We start from the raw sequence: 22,565 nt of genomic DNA, 5'->3' as shown, positions 1-22,565 counted from the left end.
TCGATAGCTCGCCGCGAAGTGCCCAGGAGTTGGAACGTGGCCTTCCACAGCCCCACTCTCAACGTGCCCTTGACCCTCAAAAGGAAGTAACAGCAACAGCAGTGGTGGCTTCACGTGGGTTTATTTGTTTTAACACTCCCTGTTAGCCTATAAACCGACGAGTTACACACTCTTTTAAAGAAAAGAAAAACGAGATTTGGCAAACGGTATTTACATGGGGATACACAATTTTTGCACAAGGGGATCAGAGGTTGGATCTAGAAACTTCCCCAGAGGGAGCGGTCCCGAAATGAAGCCCTTTAAATAGGGCCCTATACATTCATGAAAAATAAAGATTCAACATTTTCTCCGATAATTCTCAATAAAATAAAATCAATGTCAGGGTCTCGATCGGCTTGGCGATCGCCCCCTTTCCACCCCTTTGTATCCACCACTGAAGGAGGCGGGAGGGGGTCACGATTTTTCCGTGTGCGACTTCGCAATGTCGGATTTGGTCCGCCACCGCCACACGGTGCACCAGTCGCTCAACCAGATTGTCACAAGTTTGCTGCCGGCCGCACGGTAGCGAAGGGCACAGAAGTAATCTGGTAAGAAGGCACGTGCACAAATGGCTACCTTACACAACTATTTGGCAATTGAGAAAATTCAGCACCACTGAACGCACGGGTTCAGCGTCTGGGTCACCATCTTCAGATGAAGAAGCCAGATTCTCGAGCGATGCTCTCTCACCAATGACTGCATGGACATCGGAGCGAGATAAATGTGGCCCACGTACTTGAATTGTCCCTTTTTAGAAGTGAAGGATTTTTTTTTTCTTTCAGATCTCAAGAAATACACGGAGACAGTGAACCAACTTGCGCCAAGTAGCCCCGCAAGAAATGTCTTCGTCTTGACGAGGAGAGACACCGATTCAAGTCACAGCAGCAGCAGCTGCTCAGCGGCGTATCCTTCCGGGGCGGGTGTCTGCCAAGCTAACAGGAGGTTCATAAGAGGTTTGTTTGTGTGAGATCGTGTAAATATAAATGTGGTGTCGTTAAACCCGCCACCACCCGCCACAGCCAATTAGTAAGGATTGTCACGTAAATAGGTTCTTTCCACGATTTCTAACGACTTCACTTCCATTTGGCCTACACTACGCGGATGCAACTATGGAATGTAGAGATAACATTTCGCGATAACGCGAATCGAGTGGTCACGAAGGCCTCATTTTGCTACATGCGGCAAGCACCGTTGGTTTGCAAGTAGCAGCCAATCGGCTCGAGAAATGTGTACATCGCTTGAGACTAAAACATTTCGCGAGAGACAGCTGACGAGACGCGCCCTGCACTCAATTCTTTGCGGTGGCGTGTTCCGTCCAGCATCACCACGTGGCATCTCAAATAGCTGCGCACTGGATTGTCTGTGCCGCGTCCTCTCTCGTTCCCACTGCAGCGGTGACGGCACGCCGAGATTCACGCGTTAGTCCACACAGGTCGTCACTTCAACGACACTTTGCGAGCAATGTACGAGGTTATACAATGAGCAACGTTCAGGATGTACCGACGGCTTAAGAACGCACAGCAATCGCCAGTTGTAGACGTTCCAACATGTTTAATAAGTACGCAAAGTGCTGACATCTTGATTTTTTAAAGGAAAAAAATGGTTTAAAACTGCCGTTTAAAATGACAAAATCTTCACATTTTAATTTTTTTGATGGTTTACACGCAGATCTCCCTCTCGCGTTAGTTTACGTAAATGTGTACTTGTGCCCAATAAAATACAATATTTTGTAAACAAGGACAGTAAAATACACCAAGAATGGCGCAGGTTTGTATGTGTGCACCGAGACGCGCTCAAACAACAAAAAGTGATCGTTCCACCGAGAACTCTGTCGTGTCTCTGTGGAAGGCCGAGATCAAGGGTCGTGGTTTTACACACAACCACTCCCCTGTCAGTCGCAGCGTGGTCCCACACACCATCTCCAATTCCACTTCCCTGGGCCACGAATAAAAACCCTAATGAGTTGAGATTTAATGTTTCACGTTTCAAAACCAGATATGGATTTTACGAGCGATGGCGTTGTAATTTAAAGTCCTTCCCCGATGTTGCACCGGGCTACAAACAAATGCCAGGAGTAACGCGACGCTCCTCTCGAGAATATTTGCAGGGCACACGTACGCGGATCTCACAGCGGTCCAGCAACAGAGCACGCATTCAATAAAGCAACCAACATTCATCCTTGAGACCACCACGTGTCGAAAACGTCTTCTACCCCGGTGTCTCACGGCAGATTCCGCTGCAGCTCGGGCAGCAGCCACGCGGGCAGCTCGCTGAGCGGTTAAGGCCGGTTCGGTAAACACTTTAGACTGGAACAGGGTTCAGTGGACGAGGTCGAATGGGTTCATCAAGGCCCCCCCCAACAAGTGGCTAAAGAGCAGCGTTTTGTAGCCTCACCGTCACCGCAAACACATCAAGCGTGAAAACTCATTCCTCCGATTAGCACGATTGGCTACGTACGATGTGAAAGAAGTTCTACGCAGTACAATCAGCACGACCTTCCCATCGAGGACTGGGCTCGGACCAAGCCCACGTGACTGGCGCGGTGCTCATGTCCGAGAAGCGAAGACAAACGGTCAAGTATTGCTTTTTGTACAAATCACTCTTAAGATTACTTGCACTCGACAAGTACAGCCCTTTTGTTAATTTCACTGCGGGACGAGGGCCTACACTCTCCATGTGGGCAGCGAGGGTTATTTGACGATACTTCACCTTGCCGGTCACTGAAGGCAGGGAGCCATAGCTGTTGGGAGCACAGTCCTGTAAACAATGGATTTGGTCCTAAACTGCCCTTTTCCAACAATGTAGCTTACAACACCTGCTACTGAGTATGGTGGTCAAAGATCCAAACACTATGAAGGCTCAATTCTGCTTAGCTTTTGAAGTCCAACAAAGTTCCGGTGCATTCTAAGCGTTTGAAAATGACAGCACCATATTCAAAAGTGTGAACACCATTTTCCTCCCCATTTCCCCCCAGACTACACAACCTTATTTTGATTTTAAATTTTCTTCACGCGGTCACGCGACTGCTGCGCCAGTTTTTATTGGTCAGGCGGTCGCAAGAAATCCTCTTCTTGGTCTGCGTGCAGCACCGGATACTTGAATTGGCGTGCGGATGGCCACCGCTGTAGGCTGCACGCGAGCTCTGTGGCGATATCAAGGCTGCGAGAGAGACGCTGCAGCTCGTTGCGAGCACGCCCGAACATCGCGACGCCACAAGGATTCAGAAAACACGTTTCAAAACGCCTTAGGTTGGAATTCCAGCCTCTTGTTCACATTGAGGGCTCATCCATTCAGGGCCCTTACGTCCCCGTGTATCCTAGCTTCAAGAGACACCGCTTCTCTCAGCCCTAGCGCGCGAACACACACGTGGGTCAGTTTAACGTGCGCCACGTATCTGGCACAGACAATAACGCAAGACAGAGCCAATCAAAATCCATGCCGGTGTTTCTATTAAGACAACTCCTCAACATGAGTTTGGCACGAGTCAGGTCTAGCAGTCGCAAGCGGACTGGGAACATTTGGAAGTTTCCCCGAGCCAAATCTTCACTGCATTGATGGGGGTGGTTTGGTTTGTTATTGCTTAAAAAATTGGTGTAAAAGTTCAGCACTGCTCCAGTCAATGCCTTCTCAAGGTCCAGATAGCTCGGTCGCGACTCGGCAAAAGAACAACAATGTTCTTGTTGAGAGCCTTGGCAATATCGCCAAGCCAAGGTGTGTTTAGCAAAACCGCCACGTGTGCGCGCGCCCCCCCCCCCCCCCCCCCCCACAGGCCTTGAGAGAAGGGACACCGTCATCGGAAGACCAGGACAACAACTGGCTGCATCTGCAGGCAGAAACGTGATTCCCGGGTATGCAGCACGGACACAAACGCAGCGAGATGCAGATATGACAGGTAGCAGGACTCTTAAAACTAGTTTCTCTTTACTGCTTTTGTAAATAACAAAAATAATTAATATGAACATGAAACTATAAACAATCAAGAGTCTGCTTTCCTTGCTCTAAATTAATGACAGATTTAAACACAGGTTGTTAAATAAACACATTCAGAAGGTAATTATGCGTCTGGCTGAATGAGATGACCGTCCGGCATCGTCACCTTGCTAGACCCTGCGTGGGACGCCAAGACAGGCACAGCATCGGTCATGAAAGCAAAACGGTCTCAACTAAATCGGCACTTTGAATACACCAACAAAATCGACGCTTGGCAGCACGTTTCTCGGACACACAGCATAACACGGACTTTTAACTCGTGTTGCTGGGCTCACAGCGCATTGTGCTAACCATTGTGCCACCGTTTCACCCCACAGTCATTAGGAGCAATATAAATTAATGCAAATAAGGTCCCAAGTAATTCCCTGCGTCCTACATAAAAAGGACAAACAGAATGTACAACTGGTGTATAAATAACACCATGCATTTATGGTCTTTAAATATATTTATATTTTTTAAGATTCATGGCACAGGGTTAAACATGTTCAATCAATAAGACGCAACAAAAATGCTTTAAAAGAAATGAATTCTGGTCCCTTGGTATTTAAAAAGGGGGCAGCCGCTGCTTTGCGGATGAGAATTAAGGCCTAGACGTCAGCAAAGTCGATCTGTACGTAGAGCTGCCTCACTCCAGCCTGGAACACATGCGCGCGCACACACAAACACACACACGGACACACACACAAACACACGCGTGCACACACACACCCACAAACACAAACAAGTCAACCACACGGCAATTCGCGAGTTCACACGTGCAGCCGCGCAGTGGTTATCGGGCTGCGCCATCAACCGTGGGACCCGAGTTTGATTCCCAGCAAGGTTCATGGCAATGGCCCTGTCCAACAAAGCAGAGAAGGGTCATTGCGAGAAGTCACCCATTAGATATTTTTCCTCTTAAGGGCAGTGTTATTGACGAATGTGTTGAGGTCACTTTTCATGATAAGGATTGGGTTTTGTTGTAATTCCGTTTTAGTTTAGCACCTGAATTTACTCCGGCCACGCTTACGCAGGAGCCGTGGTGCAGTCAGGTGAGCGAGCGAGCGAGTGAGTGAGTGTGAGCAAGTGAGTGGGTGAGCAAGCGAGCGAGCGAGTGTGAGCGAGCAGGTGAGCGAGTGAGAGGGTGAGTGTGAGCGAGTGGGCGAGTGTGAGCGAGCGAGCGAGCGCACCTGCGTGAAGATGCTGTGAGTCTGGCTCAGCAGCCACCTGGCGTTGGCGTCTGGCGCCACGTGGAGCTTGACGGTGCCAACGAACACGTCGCTGCACAGCGTCCAGAAGTGAGGCTCCGTGATGCTGTACACGCCTTGCAGCTGCTGCACCTGCACCACACAAAGATCCCCCCCCGTATAACCTTTAACAGACTGTTGGGGCAAGTGCTGAGTCACCATCTGCCACACGGGGACAGCGGCTACTGGGAGTGCTCTTTGAATGTTTGAGATGAGATGCAAGTTGCCCGTCAGATGTAAAGTGCTCCGAGATGCCCAGGGCATGAATGAGGGTGCTCAAAAAAGAATTATTTTACAGTGTCTGCCATCCTAATGGACACTCTTCGTGCCGAGTAACCAGGTTATAAATTGACGATTTTTACACCGACACCTCGGGCGGAGTTTAACCAAAACGGTTATTCACAGCTCTGTCAATCCACTGCTGCATTAAGGCATCCCACCGTCACATCAGTCCCAAAAGTAGTTCGACCATACTTTGTTACGCCTTCCCTACCGGAGGAAGGGATGGTTCAGACACTGCTCGCCACCCATGTCAGCTGCTGCTGGGAGCCGAACTCACGTGGCCGGGGGGTTCAGAGTGCGGTGCGTGCTCACCACCACGCCGCTTCATCAGCCGATATGATGTTTGTCAGTCACCGGCAAATTAAGTGCTCTCCTGACTTCCTGAATATGCAGCAGGTCAAGGGGACGTGCCAACAGCAGGAAAAGTCTTTCAAGCTTAGAGACTTATGTTTGATATCTTCTCTGAGCCAGCGGACACCGTTTGCCCAGTTGGAGGAGATTCTCAGTCGCCGGGGGCAACGTAGGCTTACACGAACACACACGCACGGTCACGCACGCACGGTCACGCGCGCACGTTCACGCGCGGGCGGACTGGTGGATCGCAGAGCTAACGTCGAAGCGTTTAGCCGCCACCGCGAACACACGGGCGTGAAAACGACGTTCCTCCTCGGTTCCAACTGGAGACTCGAACCGCATCTCAAGCGTAGGGAACTGATGAAGAGGTAACGGCGTGGGGGCGGAGGGGAGTGAGAGGCGCTCGTGGGTGCAGGTGGGAGGAGGAGCAAGGGGAGTCGGGGGGGGGGGTCTTACCCTCTGATAGCACTGAGGCAGCACAGGCTCCAGGCTGGGCGGCGTTCTTTGCATCAGGATGCCGATTGAATCTCGCAGGAGAGGAATGACACTGCAACACGTACACACACACACAAGTAAAACAGTGGTACGTCCGCCTGTTAGTCTGTTGAGACTGCCGAGGGCTATTTGGTACCAAGTTTGACAGTGAAACACTGCAGTGTGGAGAGGTCCCCGCTAACCACGCCGGCCAACACCAGCGGCGACGATGGAACTCGCTCGTTTCAGCAGCGCCAGTCTACGAGGGGCACCGGCAGAGGCACGGAGCGGCTGGCGTGGCCCCCTCAGATTCCCCCCCCCCCCCCGCGCCAAATGCGCCACCAAATGGCGACGCCGCTGGGCAGGGGCACGAGCCAGTGGACACCGTTTGCCCAGCTGGAGGAGATTCTCAGGCGCCGGGGGCAACGTAGGCTTACACGGTCTAGAATGAAGGGGCACGAGATCTAGAATTAAGGGGCACGTGATTTCGATCCCAACGGCAGTGCCACCCACAACCCTCAGTGCAGGCAGCACTTTTGCCAGGACGATCTAAAAATGAATAAATATCCAGCAATGTTCCAACAACGTGCCAGGAACTGAAAGCAAAAATCTGAATTGCTTCTAAGTTGATAAATGCCTCGAGCGATGTATGGGCACGAAGCCAACAGCACAACAGGAATACAAGCAGCAGAAGAAGTAAAAAAGATTGTAGTGTGTGCACAGTGCTGATAAAATCAAATGTATAAATAAATCGAGTGTAGTTTTGATGGAGGGAGTGTCGGCCAAGCGTGGGCGAGGTGCGGAGGAGGCCGCGTGCCACGCGCTCTGCGCTCGCCGTGCCGTCCTCAACAAAGCTCCACGCTCTTCCGAGGAAAGCGGCGGTGGTGGTCGCGTGCACCGGCCTCGACCGCAGCGGGAGTTTCTCACACATGACGACCGCGGGTGAATCACCACAGGCACGCGAGGGTGGAGCGGCTGCTACAGTGTTCCCACGAGCCCCGGTAAACCACCACCTGCCACCGCTGGGCACGCCGGTGTCCTGGGCGGGAGCCGGCAAAGTGGGCCGGCTCCTGCCCAGGACATCACTGGGAAGAGTTGACCTTGGCAAAGGTCCCAAGGTCGATATCTTGGTGGCGTAAACGTTATTATTCCGACCATGATAGCAGGCCACGATGACGATCTCAGACCACGACCATCGCAGACGTCAACGCCAGCAAGGGGAGCCAAAGGCAGCGCAAAACACAACGCGGAGAGCCGTAACAGCACGAGCAAAAAACTATCAGAGCAGCGTACCAGTGTGAAAAACACCGACAACCACCAGCTCTCAAATGGCTTGGTGACACTGCGCTTGCCTGTGCACCACTGGCTCGTCACAACTTAAAAAAAACTCTCAACGCATTCATCAATAACACTGTGGTCTTTAAAATAAAGAGTAAATAATAGATGACGTTTCGGGCAGCACAAGAGGTGGGGAGGGGGGGCACTCCACGTCTCGGTCCCCTGTGTGCCGTGAAGGAGACCCATTGCCCGAAACGTCGCATAATCCACCTTTTCTTTTTAAGGCCAGTGTCAAACGTTAAGTCTGCTGGGGCAGGCCGAGAGATCTCCCATGAAGCGTGCCTGGGCGGTAGCCCTCATTGGCACGGCCGTCCAGTCTGCAGCAATACAGTAGACCACGAAATAGCACAAATGAGTTCTTGTTCACTGCAAGTTCCTTCCGTGATTTTCACAGGTTCATGCCAAGAGATTTGAATTGTGGTAAACCTTCAACGTCACGGTGGCTTGTCCCACACTCCCTCCCTGTGAGTCACTCTGTCCGTTCTTTCAGCAGCTGGCGCAATAACATTCACTTTTTATTTCCCAAAAAAAACGACTTTTAAATAAAAAGCACAAGCTTTTAATAAAAAGCACAAAAAGCACAAAAGGAAAGCTGTCTCGGGTGTGGACCAATCAACTTCAGGGACAGTGCACATTATCAGAGTTATGTCTTTTGTTTGTATTTATGACTGCAGGTATTGCGGTCTATGCAAACATGACTCCTTGCAAAAAGGTGTCAGTTTTGTTGCCAGATAGAAGGGTAAAGAACCAATTATCAAGCACAAGCTTGTTAAAACGCTTTTCCTTTCCAGAAATAATTTGACGGCAGAGCTGCCTTGTAGTGCTACGCAGCAGCAGCAGCTTACTTTGGGGGATATGTTTCAATTTTAATTCGGAACGGTGTTTCAAGGTCAAGAAAGAGTTTCTATATGATACTGCAGCGCGAAACCAAGCTGTGCACACCAAGGTTCGGAAGCGTCAACGTTGGCACCGACCAATACAGTATGAGGCCATTGAAATATAAACCACCTTCCCTCGACCATCACATCCCCTTCGTTTCTACTCTACAGGAGACAATGAAGTTTAAGAGGCTCTCACAGGTGTAGAGGTCATGGCCATTATTTGACCATACTTCACCACGCTGGTCGGTGCGGGGTGGTGAAAGGGGGAGCACTCGGTTATTTAAACGTGCAAATTTCCATCGCTCGTGGTCTACGAAGTCGCCCACGAGCAGTTAGCCGCATCAAAACCAAAATCTAACAACTGTTGGGTACAGAACGCCGACGGCTTCGACCGGAGCCCTGCAAAAGCGAATCGTGCAGGCCACGCCGGGGTACTATGGCGCCATCAGGAAACCAAGCGTCAGCCATCGAGACCGGCACATCGTTCCAAATCCGAGCCTACGGGGGGGGGAAACACCGGGCAGCAACGCGCAACACGTGCCACGCGGCGTCACGGGATGCACCTTCTCCAGGGAAGCACCGCGACGGAGCTGAATGTGACGCCCGTGACGTAATATCACACCGGCACGGACATCGGTGGTAAAGTCATCCACAAGGCCGAGGAGCCACACCAGGGTGGGGGGGGAGGGTCCAGTCTCGTACTCGACACGAGACTTACAAACACACGCTCGTTTAGCAAGTTCCCAACGGGGAACTTGGTAACACGGAGCGCCAGGGGTGCTCTTGACGTCTCTTACCTGTGCCATCACAACGATGTCACTCAAGGGCAAGAACGAAGTAACCGGCCAAAACCTTAAACGAGTGGCGCATGATGCTACCCAGGCCGGTGACGGGTGGACGACATGCAGACAGCATTAGCGCAGTCACGGAGTGACAAGGCAGCATTATTGCCGATAATTACTCGGTAAAATGTACTTCTTGCATCGGACAAGTTACATGTTGGCGATTGAACTGACAGCACCATCACCTCATTGCACACACAAGATCTCGGCTCAAGCTCCGATAGCAACCCAGGATTAGGAGTCAGAACGTGGAGCGCATTAATGTGGTGCTGCTCGACAGAAGCACAGATTAACTCCCCACGCCACACCCAACAGGGGGTGCAGTTGACTGAACAATGGCACATCTGCTCTGCTCTCCAGGGTCGGGCAGACTAGCGAACTCCGAGGGGGCGAAGAGCAATAGGGCTGGGAGGGCGTGGGGCGCGGGGCGGCACCTGACGCAGATGAGCCCGGCGATGATCATGGAGCAGATGGGGTCGGCGATCATGAGGCCGTAGTTCTGCATCAGCAGCGTGGAGATGATCACCCCGATGCTGCCCACAGTGTCCGCCACAATATGCAGGAACACACCTGCAAAACACAAAGATCCCCCGTATAGAATTAACAGATTGTTGGGGCAAGTGCTGTTAGTGAGGAGCACCTATGAAGGCGGACACGGCACAAGAGGGGGTGGGTAGCCAGCACCACGCTCGGCTGCTTTTGTCTCTCGAGTGGCGATGTTTACACACCGCATCAAAATATAATTTGAGGCCGAGTCGATCTAGTGAAGGCCCAGGACCGGTTCAGATAATCATCACTGGTGTTGGCTGTGAGCGGGAATCGGACTTGGGCCGCCGGGTTTGTAGCGCAGCGCGCTAACCACTACGCCACCACTCCCCACACACACGTAATCACACACACATACACAGATCCCCGATACAGCCTACAGACTGTTGGGGCCAGTGCTGTCAGCACTTTAAAAATGTGTGTGCGGCGCATAAGAAAGTGCTGTGGCCAGCACCACTCCCGGACACCTTTGTCTCCCCAGTGCTGATGTTTACACAAAGCACCACATACTCAATTAAGGCCGGGTTGACCTCGGGGAGGCCCAGAGAGAGATTCTGATTCCAATTACCACCGAAGCCAGCCAGGTTCGTAGCAGCAGGGCGTGAACCACTGTGACGTCACCACTAACCCCACCGCCCACACGTGGACACGAGCACACAGCGGTGCGCGTGCGCCCTCTGGTGGTGCCCAGGGTGAAGCCTCGGGCCGAGGTTGCCACCGCCGCCACACGTACCCTGCAGGATCTGCTTATTGGAGCCAGTGGAGATGGAAGGCTCCTCCTCTTCATGACCTGCGACAGACCAACGCGTTACACGACTGTCGACGAACGCGGTTGTGCTGCACAGCTGACCGCACGAGCGTGGTCGCGAGATGTTATCTGCCTCGCCTGGTATGCATCAGGTCGTGGGTTCGATCCCAACCCTGACGCCTGTATATTTGCAGTTTGCATGTTCTCCCCGTGGTGACATGGATTTTTCTCCACGTCCTCCGGTTTTTCCCTCCACATTAAGAAACATGCACTTAAGAGTATTTTGCCGTTATAAATTTCCACATGATAAGCTACTTAGTTTAGTTAACATTTGTTGCCAGTTCGCTTCATAAAAAAGAGTTATAAAGCTCAGTGGGCCGTACCTGGCAAGATAAAAAAAAGTAGCAAGTAGTTTTTAAGTAGCGCAGCATGTGCTGTCCGTGTGTTGCCCTGGCAGTGGGAAGTGACCCACGACGTTGTGGGAACTGGGCTCAAAGATGATTATAAATATGCTCGTTTTTAAATAGTTACAAATGGTAAAATTACATATTGTCTAGACAGGCATTAGGGTTAGGCATCGTATAATGTCAGGCCTGACAAAAAAATAAGCCGCTGCAAGATTCGGGGCTGGAATGTAAATGTCACCGAGCATCTATACGTCATGCACAGGTCAACAATGCTGCGCTACAAGTGCGAGGTCACCCATCGAAGCGCTGAGTGGGACCGGCTCTGCTGGGCTTTAGAGCCGTGACCAGATCAGGCAGCTGTGGCTCTGTTGTTCGTACCAAAAACGTTACAATCTGCTTTCGTATACTCTATAAAGCAGTGCTGAAATACAAAGTAAACAACTGACAAGATTACGGATTAAGGCTTTACAGCATACGCACGCCATTGAATTGAGTCATACACTGCATGCCAAGCAAACTAAGACAGAAAAGTGGGCAGGACTTGTGAAAGAACCAAGAAGAGGACTTGTTATTTAAACATAGGAATTTAAATACACACAGAAAAAGCTTTTCCAGAGCAGCACAGAAAAGGAAGATATGCATGTATGTTGAACTTCTTTTGCACCATACGTAGCCAACCATGCTAATCGGAAGTGCGAGAATGGGGACGTGACCTCCCACGAAGACACCAATGATGGTGGTAGCATCAAGAAACAGGCACGGAGCTGAAATTAAATGCGAGCAAGCGTAATACCAGGAAGGACACCGAATGAAGCATCACGCTCTTGCGTATGGCAACCGACGATAAGTTTTCGTCCAGATTAGCTAGGGAATGGCTTCAGCTGGTTGGCGTTCCCACAATCTGGTTGGCCTTTCCACAATCCACACTGGGCGCGCTCTTTGAATTTCCGTTCGCGAGGGCCGATCTGTCGCGAGAGACGTGCAGAGTCGATTCTCAATGTGAACATTTCATGCGAGCGTGGTGAGACGTCGAATTTGCGCTGCGTGCCAACTGTTCACGAGGGGAGCTACGACACCGGAACTGCGTGGTCGGTGAGTTCCAGTGGCAGGCCAAACGGGTAGCAACAGAAGCTATACAGATCTAAAGACTTCAAGCCAAGGGATCGTCGGCATCTCCCATCGAGTAAATGGCCGCGTGAGAGTTAAAGGAAGTGGCAGCGTTGCCGCGAGGCCCCGACTCACCGTGGTGGCCGTGGCACGAGCCTTGGCCGTGCGAGTGGCCGTGGGATTGCTTGTCGCCGTTGTGCTGCGCGTGGCTGTGCCCGTGTCCTTTACGGAGCAGAGAAACGACACGGACATTATTAACACCCACCACCGGGTCTGTCGCCATTATTCAGTTCTGTCGACAAAACATTGGCACCAAGAACCTCCATCGAGCGTCACAACTTCGGATGCCCGTTGCGAGGACAGCCCTTAGTTGCCTGGTGAAGCCACAAACGAATCTCAAGACTCTTTCAGGAGGATCGTCGATGACTACATGACCTTTACAACAAGTTCAAGAGCTCAACGGGACCGAGGGAGACCTGGGATTAATTAGAGCTGAATGTTAAATAATGAACACCAATGTATAAAAACTACGCAAAAAACAACGTGAAAATATTATTCCAACAACTCCATGGAATGTGGCATCATGAAAAGTAATTAACATTAGAAAAGCAAATCAACGTTTTTCCAATTTCTCTTTGGCTAATTTGTTTATGGGAGGAAACTGGGAGTACCCAGAGAAAACAGTTGCAAGCAACACGACGCACTAAACCTCCGCTGAGCTGTCGACCTACTTCTGTGTACCGTCACCTGCTCCACCTCCCTGCTCCCGCTGGGATCGCAGAAAAAACACAGCAGCATCAGCCACTCACTCGCTGCTTGCCCCAAATACGGCAGCCACGCCAGGCATCAGCCGATGAGTTCAACACCCAGTTCAATCGTCTGGCGTCTCATCCCATGGCAGAAAGCCTGCACTCCGCAAAGGCTTTAGTCAATGCAGTAATCTCGTACGATCCACTGGGTCTTGTTAACAACAACTACAACTCAATGTCGAGGTTGTAAATCCAGTGGCTGGTCTCGGAGCCACTCGCAGTGGACACGAGGTCACGATGCGCTGCGACGATTATGCGGGTTCGCCCAACTTGCACTTAGGCAACTTTCATTTTCCATTTGTGGAAAAGGTGGCAGTGGCTTATAGATTCCACGTGGAACCAGCAGAAACAGGTTTTAGTTGGGTGCCAATCATCACGATGACAAAAGACAAAATCCTCTTGACAGCGTCACCATTCATCCCCGTCTCACGGCACCACCCTCCGACTCCTGACCTCCCTGCTCCCCGCCCACGGTGATCATAGTCCTCCCGGGCGCCTTCTCTCCGTCACCACTCCGTCGACAACCCCGTCCGTCACAGCGTTTCGCGCAAAGCTCGACAGAAAAATCGAAAGCGAGCGGACGTGTGGACACGGACGTGCGGGCGCTCCACCACGCACCTCCGTGGGAGTGGCCGTGCCCGCCATGCTGGAACGCGAAGATTCCGACGAGGTTCACGAAGAAACCCAGCACGGAGACGGTGAGGAGGCGGTCGTGGTGAACCTCCGGCGGCTCTACGGCTCGCTGCCAGAGCCGGCGGGGGAGGGGGAGAGAGCGGGGAGGGAATCTCAAAATGAACGCCGGCAACGATTCACAACCGAGCGCCGCTGCAGGGCGCACAGCGGCAACGCGACGGAGCGGCTGTGGAAATAACGGCGATGGGGTGTACGACACACGAGGTAACACACACTGCGACAGAGGGTTCAAGATGCACAAATGAGTGCACTTCTCCATGCAAAACACAATTAGGTCAAGCCACAGCATTCGGCGTGAAAACTGCAACCGCAATCGGTGCAAAGTGTACGCATTATCAGCAGAGGAAGTACAAACACGACTATATCAGATGCACTGTAAAAAGGGGTCGCTTTGTAGATCACGTCAGCCTCTGGGGCAACTATAACCCTGCCAACACAGCATGATGACGTTGATGATAAAATCATTGGTCACCATGCTGCCCAGTTGAGCCCTTTGGTGTAACCATATTGCACAGATGGAAAGGAAAACTGGTGAAAGAACGTTCTGGATACACGGAATCTACTCTAAAGGGCAGAAAGAGCCCAACCAATTCTGACAATTGTCTCCTACCAATGTTACTTTAAAAGTATAAATAAATATAACAGCAGTAATCTGCTGGCGAGTCCAATAATCTCAAAACCAGACCAGATAATGGCTGCTGGATTACGTGCAGCGCACATGCAAATGGTAAGTAAATGAGATTCTCACAGACACGACACAGGTGCATCGCGGGCACAAGGACCACCACCGATCCGACGCATCGTCACACCCACAACAAAGCGCTTACCTCAATGCCCTCGGAGAATATGAAGAAAGCTGTGAAGATCAGAAAGAGGCCGTTGACAAAGCCAGCCATCACTTCTGCCCTGACGTACCTGCACACGGGGCGGACACAGAACACACGGCGGCTTAGCGCGAGGGTTGCGATTGCACCTACGAGTTCACGGCTACGTGTAGAGCTCAGGCTGTGGTGTTGAGGCTACAGATAGGAGTAATAGTTATACAATCGCGGGTGTTAACAGAAGAGCTGGGGCCTTGCTCATGTTGAGATCAGCGCTACGGCTAAGGGTAGGGAAAAGCGTTACGGGTGGCACTTTGATGCTTGAGGAGGCTTTGAGGAAGGGTCCCCGGACGCTCGCGGGCGCGCTGGCGCACGGCGTACCCATAGGAGAAGGCGTCGTTGGCGTGCCACCGCGAGATGACGGACGCCGCCAGCCCTGCCAGCAGGGCCGTGCAGTCGAAGAACATGTGGAACGAGTCCGAGATGAGCCCCAGGCTGGTTGGGGGGAGGGAAGGAAGGGAAGGGGGCGCACACGGGAAAGATGTAAACGCACACACCGAGCCTCCGGGGACATCCGGATGTCAGTGTCGCTTGGATGAAAAAGCGGGGATTGGCACAGTTGCCGACTCCACGGTGGCCTTCAGGTAAAGGTCTCGGATTATTTGGCTGCGTGCATGGCGGGACACAGGGGTCGCCCTGCAGCGCACTGCATTTTCATGGCTTCTGAGCCACAGTTTTTCATAAGAACTGCTCATTTTAAAGACACACTAGACTTAGAACTTTGATAACTTATCTTCTCTGTGATATCTTGAGTTACTACCAAGTTAACACGCATTTCATGCCAAAATATTTTCTAATATTTGGTAATCATGTTTTACAGACTTTTTTTTACATTAATTTGGACAGGTCTTTATGCAGATGAGTTCTTAGGGTCAGTTTTCAAAAGTCCTTAATGGCTCAGGACAACCCACGGAAACAAGCACTGCCCAAGCGCTTACTTCACCGGCAGACGCAGACTTTTTTAGGATTCACATTTTTAAAACATGGCCTTAAAAATGCACCACAAATAAATATGTCTAAGCAAGCTCACTGCGGATGCCGTGGTTTCGTTGGCTAAATCCACAGCAAACGCCACAAACACAAGCCAGGTCCTGGAGCATATGCTGACCTCTAGCAACTGCCATGGGGCAACATGACATCGTGTTTTTTTGTTTGTCAAAGTAATATTTTACTCCAAGGTTTCCATCAGATCTTTTATCAATTTTACCTACAAATTTCATTTGAATAATATTGCCATGTGTTTATCCCACAAAGTGTCAATGTAGCCAATAACTTTTAAGAGGTTCCTGCAATGGAATGTTTGGTAAATTCAAATAAAAAGGAGTGGACACTGACATGCGAGAGGATAACCCGCAAAGTTTTCACGATGGGTTTTTGAACCCCCTTACTGGCCAACCACCTCCTTGCCAACTCACAGCTCAACAGCGTTGTATGTTTACACCAATTCCACTGCTCAAAATACCAAGTAACAAACAGACTCCGTAGGAATCCGGCGAAAGTGTCCATCATCACCGCATGCTGCCAATGTATTTTTAGATTATCCAAGCTTGCAAATAGTAATCAATTTGGAGGTTGTGATTTTTCCCCCCACCCACCAACAAAAGAAGAGTTTGCTAACATTCATGAGCGATAAACAACAGTGTAGGAAAGTTATAAACTTTACCATCATGGGCTGCTCCTGCTGGGCTTCAACATCACTCAGCACTGTGGTCACATTCTGCATCTCAAAGCTCTTGCTTCACTCCCAAACGCATGTGACCTCTGTGCATGCCAGTGTTCCAAGTGTACCGCAATTCAATGCTCAAGCTAATGGAATGCATTATCAAATAATAGACGATGCAAAAGGTCTCAATCTGACAAACAAAAGGGAGGGCAAACGCGTAAAGAAAGCTGAAGACAACATGTCAATACAACGCAACATTAAGCAGATGCGCCAAACTGCACAACACGAACATTACATCGATGAAGGAGGGGGGGGGGGTGCCAGAGCAATTTGCGCAAATCTAAAGCCGACGGCGTCATTACCCCCAGACGCTGCCTTCCACTCAAGGGAGGCCTCCGAGTGCCGTTTAAAACGCACTCGAGAGCACGCCGTAAAATGGTCCAAAGCAGAGTCTGCAACACCGCGGTGGAGGCGCTACAGGAGCGCGTCCTCAGTGGGCCGCGCCGCCGGGAAGAATTCTGTCGGTCGTGAGCACAGGAGGCCGTAACGCGCGCGGGTACCTTGCGGTTCGACTGTGAAAGCGCCGTGTTCAACGCGTGTTCAACGCGTGTTCAACGCGTGTTCAACGCGTGTTCAACGCGTGTTCAACGCGTGTTCAACGCGTTGTCGCACGCTATGGGAGCCGGCGCAACTCTCGGGAGGGGACCGACGGCACAAACTCGGCTCGCAGGACAGGGAACATGAAACTGCAACTTGACAAAAGGTCGCATTTTGACGATACATCAAAATAAACGTGTGTTGTGATAAGTACTGTATTGTGATACTGTATTGCAATTCGGAAACACGAGCCACTACATTTGAATTCCAGGCGACCGCAACATTGCGTGATCCTAAAGAATGTATTCATATCATGCGATATCTCAATGAGGTTCATTTGTTTTGCAATCGTAGCTGCATGACAACTTTGTCTGCTTTGAGAATTATGGGAGATGCTCACGACTGGGATATATGTTACAACACTGGTGCACAATATTTTACTCTTGTCAATGCTGTCAGGGGAACTGTAATGTCTACGTTATAATGAACAACAAAGTTTGATCATTCTTAACAGCCACCATTGGGCAGCTACACAAACTTCTTAATATAAATGGAATAAAATGCCATTTCTGTACGGTATTCACCAAGAGGAGGAAGATTATGGGGAAGTTCTAAAAAAAAAACATCATCCACAGTGCTGCAACCAGATAGCTGGCTGAACAAATTCCTCTTATCTGGATGAATCATAGCAAGCTGGCAAACTACTGCATCAAGACTGCATTAACCAGTCATACGCTGGATTTTATCTGGCCATTCGTTGGTTAAGGGCTCTCTACTTAATCTACATTGTCTCAGGATTTCCCACGCTGCAACTATCCACTCCACATGCCTCCACGTGGGAACACACCAGCCATGCAGCCAGCCCACCAAACCAGTTTCACTGGAAAGCTGTAATTAGTGTTTAATAAAGCTCTGCTTTTATCCACCACAACAATCCCACATGATTACAACATGCTGTGTTTTGCCTTGGGCAGGGGCAGCACAAGTGTGTGCCCCAAGCACACACCTAATCAAGGCATAATCTCTATGAAAATTGGTTTAGTTGACGTCACTGGCTGACCCGAACCTCAGCAACGGTGAAACTTAAAATACATAAAATAAACAGGCCAGACCCTAATTAGTTTCAAAATGTGACAGTGATGATTTGCTTGCCTAAACATCTGACCAGCGTGGAAGAGTTGCCCAAATACCCTTCAGATGTTTGCAGGACTGCACAATGACATTTTAGAGTAAAGAGGGTCAAGGTGCAGCCCTCAAATTCTTGCTCTCGCCACTGCTAGCAGAAGGCCTTCCCGGTAGACGGAGCTCTAGAGTCCTGCTGGAGGGTATTTGGGGCCTCCTCTTCCACACTGGCCAGTCGTCTTGGAAAAGGTAGGAGTACCCACACTTTACCCCACCACACACGACCTACCGATTGCCTGTGGCGTATGAATGCATGCTGATCTGTGGGCAGGGGGATTCATGAAAATTGCCCATGGCTTCAACTGCTGTGCCAGGAGGTTGAACCGGTGACCTCTGGATTGACCATCTAGTGTGCTGGCCAATAAACCATGGCAACATCGGCATTTCGGTCGAAGTGACTTAAAAATACATTAATAGACAGGAGATATGCAAGAGGTGATTTATATATTGAAGAGTTTGTCAAATGAGCTACAACAATGGGGTATGTGTTCATAATGCAATGGCGCATCACTTGCTCAGAGTGAATTGGGACCGATTTTAGATATTTACACCTCAAAGATTAAATGGGCATGTGCGAGGGATGTAACGACTCATGACGGTATATAGTCCGTACAAAACGCAATGGTAGTCCATACAAATGAGACAGTTCAATGTATGGCCTCAAATTGAATCTAATACTCATGATACACGTATTCAATAATGCGTCTCAGAGTAACGCTTTCTCTACCTCGACTTCGTATTCAAGAATAATAAAATTGGGCAGGGATAATGTCCAGTTGGAGAGAATATTTACCGATTGGCAGGCAAAGGAGAGGACAGAGCGCGGTGATGAAATGGCACGGTGCGGAGTGAGTGAATGGTTGTAAACCTGGTCCCCAGTGCAATGCCTCCCAGTGATGCGAAGCTTGAACCTGCGACCAGCTGTCGGCAACGTAGGCACGGCGTGGGGTCGTGGGCTCAACGCTGGTGTTTACAAAGCACTCTCTCGTAGCCCTTGCAATTCTATCAATTGTTACAAATCAGCATGGCGTTACAATACACCAATTGGTATTTTTTTTTGCCTCGGTGGAATAACTATCGGTTACGTGATCACCACACGCAAGATGTATGTTGAACTTCTAATCCAGCATTGCTGGATTAATGCACACACACACATCGTGAGCTCACAAAATATACATTGATACATTGATACATCGATGCATCGTGGATGGAGCGGTGGTGCAATGGGTGAGCGAACTGCGTTTTAATCTTAGCAATCAAAGTTCGATTCCCAGCCACGGCTGAAGCGATATCTGAACCGACCCATCGCACCCGTCTCAACAACTATTCTCTATAGGCCTTCGTTGCCTGGGGAGTTGGGTCGTGGCACTGGTTAAATAATGCCTAACAATCACACAGCGACACGACTTTAAATCCTAACCAAAGCTAACAAAGGGTGGCAAGCGAAATCTAACTATATCCTGCCAAACCCCGCTTTCACAGACCTGCACGGACCAGCGTGGTGAAGTATGGTTAAAAAAAAAAAGCCTCACGACAGACAAAGCTTGGGGAGGCTTTCATCCAGCAGTGGATTGCCGAACGGGCGTCGTACAAAACAAGAGACGAATTGTTCCAACTCCCCATCCACCTCCCGCACCCTGGCACCACGAGGCCAAGCCGCGAACACAACAACGACACCGCAGCCGCGGTCTGCGGTGTCTCACATCCGGCGAACAGCACGCCTATGCTGCAACACGGTGGGGGGGGGGGTCCCTTGAGGCGGCGCATCTCAACACCGTGTACCTGTTGCTCCATATCCCGTAGAAGAGCTCCACGAACGCGAAGGAGAGGTTGAGCAAGAGGAAGAAGAACAAGTTGCGGGAGATTTGGTCCGCGAGAATGGACCTGTTGGGGTGAGAAGGGGGGTGGGGGCACAGAGCGAGCATTGGTGGATTCCCCAAAAAAAGCACAAGACAGAACATTCACAAGATGTTTTTTTTGGGTTAGATCGCGTAAGTATAAATGTGTCGAAACCCTCCATCACGTAAACAAAACGCCAAATAGTTACTACTTCAGCCTAACGGCGTGTTGAGGGGTGAATCCACAACATTTAACCCCAAAAAAACCCCTCTATTATGAACATTGGTCACGAAAGCCTAGGTGGTGGGGTTCGCATTCAAAACAACAACACAAACAACAACCACCTTCAACAACCAAGCGCTCGGTTGCTCTAAAGCAGGCGGAAACAGCCACCAAGATGCCCGTAGGGCAACGGGGGTCTTGGTTGTCAGTCTACGTCTTGAGACTTTATGAAAGGCGCCACACAAGCTGTACATACAGCGCTGTTATTGTTGGGTCACCGTCACTTTCCGCGCCTCGCTTTGTATCGTCCCCTTTCCACATTCACAACAAGCACGTACCACACATCCAAGCATCATACACAATTAACACTCGACAAAACTTGGAGCCTTGCACGACCCACACACGCCACAAGGATCCCACACTCACATCGACTGTACACGACGCACGAACCACAACGTCAAACACGACAGACCCGTACACAACCCACACACACCAACCCCAAACACGTTCAAACACTACTCACACCAACGTCAAACACCTCACACGTCCATACACACCACACATCACGATAACCCCACACACCGCACACATCACAAGAACAACACCCCACAAACACCACACACACACACATCACAATAACCCCACACACACGACAAACACCTCACATAAACCACAAACACCCTACACACGTCCACACACCCCACACACACCACAAGAACCCCACACACCGCACACAACAACCCATTCACACAACGCCCGCAGCTCCCCGCCGTCCCAACTTGGCCTGGACGCGGCCACCAGCAGAGGGGCCCAACGAGACGCAGCCGGCCCGCCCGCCCGCCCGGAGCGCCGCGTCGCGCCTAGTCCCCTCACCGGAACCAGCCGGCGAGGCGGTGAACGAGCCGGGCCCGCCGAGGCTTCGAGTCTCCGTCCCGCACGGACACGGGCAGCAGCAGCATGTCGCCTGCCGCATGTCGCCTGCCACCGACACGTGCGGCGCGACACTTCCGGGATGCCGCAGCCACTTCCGCCTACGAAGCCGCGGTTATTTAATTATTTAGACGTCACGCGGTCATGGAAAATAAATAAATAATCTGCGGGCGCGCCACGTGACCGATCGCCGGCGGCCACGTGGCGGCAGCGTGGTGGGTGGGGGTCGCTGGGCGGTGTCGCTGTGGGCGGAGTGGAGGTCGAAGCCGTTCCGCGTGGTGCTCGCCCGCGTTTGTGGAAGCCCCCACCGCGCACCCACCGCGCCCCCACCATTACTTTCATAGTTTTATTTTGGTGATTTCGAAAAGTGTATTGGTTTAGCCATGTTTGATTGTTGTAGTACAGAGTTAGACTGATGGCCTTAATCTAAGTTGTCTTGTGGTTGTTGTTGTTTGACTTGCATCCCACTGGGATTTTTGCACACAGCGTTGGTGTGCGGTGTTTTTTCTGCAATGGTTTGCTGTCTTTTCTTGGATTTTCTGTTTGCACTTAGTCACATATTCACTTTAAGATGTTTTTTGTTCATGTTTTTGTTTGTTGCGGTTGCACCCGATTCAAGAGCCGAATGGCTCACAGGGCTATACCCTAATAAATAAACTTGAACCCACCACGCCCCCACCACGCACCCACCCACGGGGCGATGCGTGGGTTGGGGGCTTCAAGCGAAGCGCGACCTCTGCTGATGAGACAGAATATCGAAACCTGCCCAGTGTTGAACCGATTTAACGCGGAGGCTTTCGCGAACAATATCCATGATGGATTTTTGGGGGGTTGGATCGCGTAGAATTACTAATTGGATGTGTCGGGTGGTGGCGGGTTTAACGACACATTTATATTTACGCGATCTAACCCACAAACATCCCTTTATTGTTGAATGCTGCTGAACTTATGCGCGGCCAGAACACTGTGTGGCTGATAGTATGTATTTTTTTTTATGTGAAACCAGTATCGCTGTTTTTTTTTTAAAGCGGGATGTTTTTAAAGCCGACTTTAAACGGTCCGATTTGCATGCACGGGTTTTTTAATACTGTCGGCTATGTTGTGCGAAACAGAGGGCAATGCATACACATCCATGGTTGTATTTTCGTGCAACTTGATTCCTGCCTATGGCTGGCGACGTTTCTGGTAATGGCCCTTTTTCATAGCACAGAGAAGTCAGAGATAGTGAATACGAGTTGGAGACTGCACTTGACACCATGGGGCCTGATTAGAATTTACGGATGAAACTTTTAAATTGCCATATATATGTTGAACTTCATTCACACCGTATGTAACCAACCGTGCTATAACAAACTCTTCAATAAAACATGTACAGTATGGGCAAATACATGTTTATGAAAATACTACATGTTGCCTGCATTATTGGTAAATGTGTATGAAAATACTATAAAATGTTGCCTGAATTATGGGTGGCCCTGTTGCACTCGAGTGGCCCAAACCAACAGCAGAATTCAC

At 50.5% G+C, this 22,565-nt stretch overlaps 1 protein-coding gene across 1 annotated transcript; it reads right to left on the bottom strand.

Annotated features, from left to right (window-relative positions):
• Window positions 1-1,570: 1,570 nt before the first annotated feature.
• Window positions 1,571-21,145, bottom strand: SLC30A7 (solute carrier family 30 member 7). Its single transcript, XM_061567390.1, has 11 exons — window positions 20,994-21,145; window positions 19,842-19,943; window positions 14,939-15,052; window positions 14,564-14,651; window positions 13,662-13,785; window positions 12,370-12,456; window positions 10,706-10,762; window positions 9,861-9,996; window positions 6,348-6,438; window positions 5,199-5,348; window positions 1,571-4,664 (listed from the first exon to the last, which is right to left on the bottom strand). The coding sequence occupies exons 1-11, from the start codon at window positions 21,077-21,079 to the stop codon at window positions 4,617-4,619; spliced, it is 1,083 nt and encodes a 360-aa protein (XP_061423374.1). The 5' UTR covers window positions 21,080-21,145; the 3' UTR covers window positions 1,571-4,616.
• Window positions 21,146-22,565: the final 1,420 nt, after the last annotated feature.

This window comes from Lethenteron reissneri, chromosome 39 (genome assembly GCF_015708825.2).
Source record: "Lethenteron reissneri isolate LAM-NWPU_2019-01 chromosome 39, ASM1570882v1, whole genome shotgun sequence".
Classification (NCBI taxonomy): Eukaryota; Metazoa; Chordata; class Hyperoartia; order Petromyzontiformes; family Petromyzontidae; genus Lethenteron; species Lethenteron reissneri.
The sequence above is the reverse complement of the archived record's forward strand: the minus strand, read 5'-3'. Positions and strand labels throughout refer to the sequence as shown.

Coding starts and splice junctions, on each gene's coding strand:
- SLC30A7 (XM_061567390.1), bottom strand. CDS start 21,079: ATGCTGCTGCTGCCCGTGTCCGTGCGGGACGGAGACTCGAAGCCTCGG. Junction 9,997..10,705: donor CAATAAGCAGATCCTGCAGG/GTACGTGTGGCG, acceptor TGTGTTTTGCAG/GTGTGTTCCTGCATATTGTG. Junction 4,665..5,198: donor CTCACAGCATCTTCACGCAG/GTGCGCTCGCTC, acceptor CATGTGTTCCAG/GCTGGAGTGAGGCAGCTCTA.